The sequence below is a fragment of the Emydura macquarii genome, unplaced genomic scaffold (genome assembly GCF_026122565.2).
Source record: "Emydura macquarii macquarii isolate MOO-44397 ecotype Brisbane River unplaced genomic scaffold, CSIRO-AGI_Emac_v2 contig_1288, whole genome shotgun sequence".
Taxonomy (NCBI): domain Eukaryota; kingdom Metazoa; phylum Chordata; order Testudines; family Chelidae; genus Emydura; species Emydura macquarii.
In genome coordinates, this window is record NW_027131425.1 from 26,500 (window position 1) to 34,831 (window position 8,332).

At 53.0% G+C, this 8,332-nt stretch overlaps 1 protein-coding gene across 8 annotated transcripts in view; it reads right to left on the bottom strand.

Annotated features, from left to right (window-relative positions):
- The window catches only part of LOC137154698 (bifunctional epoxide hydrolase 2-like), a 32,976-nt gene extending 25,586 nt beyond the window's left edge, over window positions 1-7,390 (bottom strand). For all 8 annotated transcript variants that reach the window (XM_067550452.1, XM_067550450.1, XM_067550455.1 and 5 more), the window contains exons 1-3: window positions 7,229-7,390; window positions 1,263-1,347; window positions 490-649 (exon numbers count right to left, since the gene is read on the bottom strand). In XM_067550452.1, the coding sequence (XP_067406553.1) occupies window positions 490-649; window positions 1,263-1,347; window positions 7,229-7,329 (346 nt within the window). In that variant the 5' untranslated portion in view covers window positions 7,330-7,390. The remainder of the gene's footprint in view (window positions 1-489; window positions 650-1,262; window positions 1,348-7,228) is intronic.
- Between the last annotated feature and the right edge of the window lie 942 nt (window positions 7,391-8,332).

Genomic DNA, 8,332 nt, shown 5'->3' on the forward strand with positions numbered 1-8,332 from the left:
CATGGTTTCTGTACCTGGCTGTACCACCAGACAGGACAAACATTGGGCTGTCCTGTGGCATTGTTCTCCACCCTAAACTCCAGCACAGACAAGCCGGAGATTCTGCCTGCACTGCCTTCAAGCTGCAAGTCCAGGACTACATTAAGTCCTTGGATCAATATTAGCAGTCAAATACAGAACAGTGGGTCCACAGAAGGAAGAAGACCAGGTGGAGTCTTCACTGCCAAAAATAGCCATGTTTAAATATGGTTTTAGTCCAAGCAATTTCTTCTGTCCACACTGGTAAGTAAGCCCATTTCATAACCATGTTCTAACCTAGGGACATATCAGGGCTGAGACATGGCCCTTCAGTGAACATTTTTTTCTGTCCACCTAGGACAAGAGAAACCCTATGGCAATAAAAACGGGTCAGGATCACATCTGAACGTGGTCACTTGTGTAGCATAGCTGGGAGTGAAGGAATGCTAACAGAAAGCCGACCGCACTTACCATGGTTCCGGAGAGTGTCGGCAGCTTGCAGAACAGCAGTATTCAACTTTCCTCCTGTCACAATGTCCTTAAAGGCCTGTGCTACGGAGAACTTCTCTGGCAGAGAAACCCCAGAAGCGGCAGCAAACTTCTTGCAATCCTCTTCCAGCTCGGAAACCAGCTTGAAAACACAGGAGGAAACACACAAAAGGAGGAAAAGTGACTCCAAACTCTGAATCCCATCGATACACAGGCTCGGCATGAGGTTTAAGGTTTACCAGCACTAGTTTATTCAAGTATTACAACGATTTTCAGTTTATACAAGCGTTCAAACACAATTTTGGGTTATTCAACAATTTTAAACTAGTGTTCTAGACCCCACCCCTCCATCCCCCTGGCTCAAGAAAAGCAGGAATGAAAGCATTCAGACAGAAGGAATAAAGAACCAAGTACCGAGTATTTGAGCTAACGAAGGAGTGTTGGACAGAAGCCAACTAATTAATTTCGCTAGCACTGGCAGAGGCTATTTCTCAAGTTGACATTGCCAAACTGTAACAGACTGAAGCCCATCCTGAGGCCAGACTAGCTAAGTTTGAATCTACAAAGTCACCGTCGTCAAGATTCAAACCTGCCCCTTCATGGTCCAAAGGCAGTAGCGTCACACGGTGAGCCAGCAAGAAACCTTCTCCGAGCCAGCTCAGCAAGGCATCTGCACAGCTTGTGCCCAGCACAAGTCACACCCTGCCCCATCTACTCAATTCCCACCCGCGCAGGGCTCATTGAGATGATCTTACCTGAGACAAGGCAATCTCTCCTCTCAGTGCTCTAGCGTAGGGACCCTTGGGGCCTGCTCCAAGGACGACATCTTGCAAGAAGTTCCTAGAAATTAACGTACACATTACAGCAAGAAACAAACAAGCCGCACCTGGCTGTAGGATGCAGCTGTCCAGTTACAGCTCCTGAAATACAAGGGGCATGGGAGAGAAAGTCACTGACGGAAAAGAAGTCATCTTACTTGAGGCCTCCAACTCATACAAATTAGAGACAAAAATGACCCGTTAAACTACTGGGCCAGATTAATCACTGGTGCAACTCCTGTCACAGAATAAACTCAATCCATCCCCTGGCCACTGCAGTATTGCTCACGATACTCCTGGATGTTTTGTACACTCCAGAAGTACAGTTCAAGTGCTGAAGCTTCTACCCCTTCTAAGACAATATTGTCTGTCTAGTAGATTTCATGTCAGAGAAGATTGCCATGTTCATCTCACACATTCCCTTTGCTTTGTTCCAGCCCATCACTGATTTGTATTGGAGGCAGCGTGTGGCCTAGCGGACAGAGCACTGGACTGGGACCGCTGGGCGACCTTGGGAAATTCACTTCACCTCCCTGGACCTCAGATTCCCCCATCTGCTGAATGGGGGTGATAGTGGCCTCCTTCGTAGAATGCTTGAGATCCATTATTAATTGTAGCTGTTTCAGGATTGGGACCTCATTGCTAGAGCCCTGCGTGGATACAAAATTTGTATCTGCAGCTTGTTGGAGGCCCAGTGCAATTTGAGTTGCTTGACCTGTTTTGGGGCCTGGAGACAGACAGGAATACTGAGTAACCTGGCAGAAATCTCAGTTTCTGCATGCCACAGCACACAACAAAACAAAATACAGAACATGTGCTTGCAGCTGCATAGAGTTAACGGTGAAGGGAACAACAAGTTGTCCTTGAACGTCTAGTGGTACGTTTTTTCCACTGCCAAAGGGACTTTTTTTCCTCATTGCCCCTCCTATTGCCAAATGTTGTTCTGACAACACCAGTTATCACGGTGAGAGTGAAATGTAGTCAAGGGTAAAAATCGAATGTAGGTCATAAACTGTCATAATTCATAGCTAGGTAATGAGTGAAAGTTGTGCATAGAAAGGTATAAAAAGTCACCACTTAGTCAAAGGGGCATGCTCCACACTGTGTGTTCTTGGCTTTCCTGTCTTGCTCTGCAGCAACGCTTCTTTTCCCTAAGACAAAAGATCCCTGGAGTGCCCAAAAATCCTATGGGGTTTGCTCATGAAGGGGGTTACTGCTAGAATAATTGTAGAGTGAGGGGGAGGCAGCTGAGAAGTGCTGCTCTGCCTAGCCTATGGAGTCCAGGGCATATAAGGGGGGCAGCTGAAAGTGCTGTGTCACCCAGCCTGCTGCGTTCAGGGACATAAGGGGTCAGCTGACAGTGCTGATAGCCCAGTCCGCTCAGATGCACTCAGTTAACCTGGAATGTGTGTGTGTGTATCTGTGTGTGTGGGAGGGGGGGGAGTTATCTGAATCTGGTGTTGGAGGAACCCAGCTCTGAAAACCTTAGGTCCTGCAGGATAGCTCCATTGGGAGGGGACTTGTAGCCATATGAACACCCAAGTAACACAAGCAGTACGTTAATAGAATCTCACACCCCCCTTCCAGGAAGGTAGCCCTAATAAATGAGTCACCCCAAGGTGACAGGCAAATCTGGTAACACTTGTTTGTCTCTGTCTATCCTAGCGTTGCCAGCCCTGCAGGATTGTCCTGGAGTCTCCAGGAACGGAAGATCAACCTTTAATTAAGGATTAGGTGATGTGATGAAACCTCCAGGAGTACGTCCAACCAGAACTGGCAACCCTAACGTATAAAAGAGAAAACGGAGGGACACCTTTGTCTAGCTGAGGGAGCAGCAGAGACTCCCATTGCTGGCTCAGCGAGTACCGTCGTTGCAAGTATACACGTTAGTGTAGCTATAACCACTAGTACCATTCTTCATCAACAGTGAACTTGGCCCAGCACCTTCACCCCCCAAAGCGAGTTTGGGGTCTTTCCGGGCAGTACTATCAAGCTATCTGTGCAGGGCTGGTAGAGCATACTAAGAACACGCACACATCCCAGGTGACAACAAAACCCACTCGTTTCGATCTGGCACCTGGAGCCCGTAACAACAACAACTCTAACAGGTGACTGTCTGTGCTGTGGAGTGAGGCAGCTCTGAAGTTAGAGGTTAATTGACTTATATGTGTTCATACCTTAACAAAAGCCAAATTAAGTTAAAATGGGTATTCAGATCCCAGCTCTTGGAGTCATGTGACTACTTGAGAAGCTCAACTTGTAGTTTATTAGCGTTTCTAGCCCTCATGATTACACTGAAAAGCTTGAAAATATGCCTCCCCTCCAACAGCTACACCAGAATACAAATAACTCACCCAATTTGTTTTTTTTAAAGCCTCATGATTTTTCAGCCGAACTGATTTTTGGAAGCATGGGGTTGGGAACCCAGACCAGGCCACTGCTCACTTAACTCTAGAAGGACACACCTCACCTCCTCTTTGTAGCATGCTGTGAAAGGTCAACACCACATGCCTTCCCATGGGGCCAGTTGCTCCACCCACACAGGCACGACCCCATAGATATATTCTGGGTATAAGTTTGCATAGATTCTTCACCCACAGCTGGCCAGATTTTGCTCCCAACTGCACCCATGTTGCCTCGCTGAATGTAAAGGCTGGATCACGGGCAGAACAAATGAATCGGGCCCCACTCCAGGCTAGACACTGCGCCAAACACCCCCAAATATGCAAACCATGCAACTGAACAAGGCTGATGTGATCCCACAGGTTGAAAGCAATGGGAATGTGGCATGTTGACATGATTATGGAGCACGGGATCAGTGGTGCCAGGTTCTTCAGCGGGGGAAGGTGTGTAGGAGTGAGATGGGGTAACACGCCTGGATCTACTGTCCGCTCACTTTCTTGCATGCTACTAAGCTTGAAAGACACCAGCCATTTCATTCCACCTTGTGCTCTGTCTCAGCACAAGGGCTTTCCATGAGAGAAGCCAAGCCAAACCCAAACCAGTGCAGTCAATGGTGTTGTAGCAATTTATTCCAGCAAGGATCTGGCCCCACTGTATAGTGAGAAAAATATTCAGGAGAAGCTGGAGACATGGAAGGTGAGTTTACTGACACAGGAATCTAAAGATTAACTTACATTCCACAGGGGCAAGAGAAACAAGTTACTGGAAGGAGGGGCAGCCTTAATTCACACTGTCCTGTTGGCTGTTCCCCTGCTATGCCCCTCAGTACTCGAGCTGCATCATATGCTCCAGTTCAAACCAAGATCAGGTGGACTCAGTGCAAGAATCACTGGGTGACATTCTACAGACTGTTCTGCAGGAGGTCAGACTAGATGGTCACAACGGATCCCTCTGGCATTCAAAAAATAAAGTAAATCAAAAATATATAGATCTATCTAAACTTCTTTAGACCCATTCACTGGCATGCAATTTCTATATCATCTCCAAGTTTGGCTCATTATATTGGAAAGCTGCTGCCCTTATTCGAACTTTTATCCCCTCTCTCTTCATAGAAGCACAGAAGATTAGGGGTTGGCAGGGACCTCAGGAGGTATCTAGTCCAATCCCCTGCTCAAAGCAGGACCAACCCCAACTAAATCATCCCAGTCAGGGCTTTGTCAAGCTGTAGCTTAAACATCTCCCTAGGGAATCCATTCTAGTGCTTCACCACCCTCCTAGGGAAACTTTTTTTTCCTAATAGTCAGCCTAGACCTCCCCCACTGCAACTTGAGACCATTGCTCTTGTTCTGTCTTCATCTCCCACAACCCTCAACAGCCTAGCTCCATCCTCCCTGGAACCCCCTTTCAGGTAGTTAAAGGCTGCTATCAAATCCCCCCTCATTCGTCTCTTCTGAGGACTGAACAAGCCCAGTTCCCTCAGCCTCTCCTCACAAGTCTTGTGCTCCAGCCCCCTCATCATTTTTGTTGCCCTCTGCTGGACTCTCCCCAACTTGTCCACATCCTTCCTGTAGTGGGGAAGCCAAAACTGGACACAATACTCCAAATGAGGGCCTCACCAATGCCAAATAGAGGGGAATGATCACTTCCCTCGATCTGCTGGCAACGCTCCTACTAATGCAGCCCAATATGCCGTTAGCACAGACATTCAGAGACACGTTAGAGATATAGATTATGGGGATGGATCTAAATGTCCAAACCTGAATGTGGAATGAAGTCTTGGAAACCAGGATCCCACATTGGCCACACCCAGAAACCATGACCCCCACCTAGGAAGTGACCCACTATATCATCATACGGCCCCTAACATACAACAGGTACCACTGCCTGCCCATCTCCCGCAAGACCCCTGCACTCCTCCATCCAGACCATATAAGCACCCTGATTCCCTAACAAAACCCTTTGTGGCCGGAGGTATGGAAATCCTGAGCCACCCACCCATCCAAGCACCTTGCACTCCTCTATCCAGGACACAGCAGTGCAGGGCTGGAAGTAACAGACCTCAAGAGGTCATCAAGTCCAGCCCCCTGTGCGGAGGCAGGACCAAGTAAACCTAGACCATCCCTGGCAGGTGTTCGTCCAGCTTCTTTTCAAAGACTTCCAATAATGCAGATTCTACAGCCTCTCCTGGAAGCCTGTTCCAGAGCTCAGCTCCCCGGAGCGTTAGAAAGCTGTTCCTAATACCTAACTTCACTCTCCCTCGCTGCAGATTAAGCCCGTTACGTCTTTTCCGGCCTTCAGTGGACATGGAGAAAACCTGACCCCCGGCCTCTTCGTAACAGCCCTTAACATAGCTGAAGACTTCTCAGGTCCCCTCTCAGTTTTCTTCTCTCCAGACTAAGCATGCCCAGTTTCTTCGATGTTTCCTCATCGGGTAGGTTTGCATTTTCGTTGCTGTCCCCTGGACTCGCTCCCATTTGTCCACTTATTTCCTGAAGGGTGGCGCCCAGAACTGTACACAGCAGAACTGGCACCTCCGGTGTCTGACCTAAGACGCTCCTGTTAATATACCCCCCACACACACACACACACACACCACAGCCTTTCACAACTGCATCACGTTACTGATCCCTGTTCAGCTTGTGACCCACGCTAACCCCGGCTGGTTTCAGCCGTGCGAGCGCCTCGCCGGGTGCCCCCGTGGTGCAGCGCCAGGTGTGATTTGTCCCTTCCCAGGCGCAGTTCTCGTCTTTGCTGGATTTCATCTCGCTGACGTCAGACCAACTCTCCCATTCGTCACAGTCGCTGAGACCCCCCCCTTCACATCCCCACATCCCAGGTACATGGGCACCTGAACCTCCCACAAACGCATGCAGCCGCCCCCCACCTGCAGGTACAAGGCTGCCCTGGACCCTGCCCAAACACCCTATAGCCCCCCCACCACCCACCCCACAGTGCCCACAACACTCTACACCCTCCACCTCGGTACCAGGGTCCTGAACCCCCCACGTGCCCCACACTCACCCCTGGGCACCAGGAGCCCTAGACCCCCATGTGCCCTGCACCCACCCCCCAACCCTGGGGGTACCAGGAGCCCTAGACACCCCCCACGTGCCCTGCACCCACCCCCAACCCTGGGGGTACCAGGAGCCCTAGACACCCCCCACGTGCCCTGCACCCACCCCCAACCCTGGGGGTACCAGGAGCCCTAGACACCCCCCACGTGCCCTGCACCCACCCCCCAACCCTGGAGGCACCAGGGGCCCTGGACCCCCCCACGTGCCCTGCCCCCAGCCTGGGGCACCCGGCTCCCCCCACACGCACACCCTGCGCTCCTGACTGAGCCGTGCACGTGGATCTGGGGAGGAGGCAGACCCCGCGCGGGGGGCGCTGAGCACGCAGTGCGGGCGGGTCCCGAGACACACACAATTAACCCTTCATTTCCACGGTCCTCACTCCCCACCAACCGCAGATCAGGCTCGGGCGGGCAGCCAGGCGCCTACCTGGGCAGGGCCAGCGACGCCTCGTAGCGGGCGAAGCAGCCCTGCGGGCTGGGTGTGAAGAGCACCCCGCCCGCGTCGAACAGCAACAGCCGCCGCGCCATGGCCGCAGCGCCGCCTGCCCCGAGCCGCCCGGGAAGACTCGGATACTTGGAAGGGGGTGGTAGGCCCCAGCCCCCTCAGCCCCTCCATTTATAGAGCGCCGCCGCGGGCCACGCCCCCTCCCTCGGCCACGCCCCTTAGACTCGGGCTCCTCTGGGTCCTAGAGCCGGTCTCGCCCTTGTTGCTCTCAGGAGCCGCGGTCCGGCCAGGTGCGGGGCTGGGCGCAGTGGCAGGAGGCAGTATAAGGACCGGCCTGGCGGGGGGCGGGGCACGTTAGCGGGGGGGAGGAGTTAGTGGCGGAGGGAGGGGAATTTGGGGGGGAGCCTGCTGCTGCTGCTGCATGGAGAGGCTGGGAAGGGCCAGGCCAGCCCCGAGGAGGATTGTAGGGACCGGTCTGTACAAGGCCAGCCCCACGGTCCAGCTCGTCCCAGCGCCCTCTCTGCCGACAGTGGCCACAGCTAACAGGTGCTTCGGGGGGAAGAGCAGAACCGGGCTATTTTCCCGAGTGAACCACCCCTGGGGCCGGTCCTGGCTTCCGGCAGCCGGAGGTTTCAGGACACCGACCCCTGGGGCTTGCGTCCCTGAGCGCCTCGGCTAATAGCCACTGATGGACCCATCCTCCCTCGACTTCTCTCAGCCTCGTGGACAATGCCTCCCCACCCAGCCGCTGCCCGAAGCCGCTCCGCCTCTCCAGTCCCGGCCTCCCCACGCCGCCACGGGAGGAGTCAGCGGCTGGTTCTGCACGTGGCAGACCCAGCCCGGGACGGGCCCAGCACCGCAGCTAGCGCCCTCCAGCACCGCAGGGAACGCAGCATGAGGCCTGGTGCGGGAAGGGGTCAGCTGCACCCATGGAAAGCAAAAGGCACCCGGCCTCCCTACGGAGTAGCACAGAGCTCAGCTGGCCCGGGGGATCCAGGTGGCCCCCCCTCTCCAAAGTCCCCATCTCTCATGCCTCTTCACTCCCTTCCCTCAGACGGGGTCAAGTAGGAGGGGGGCTGACCTGGA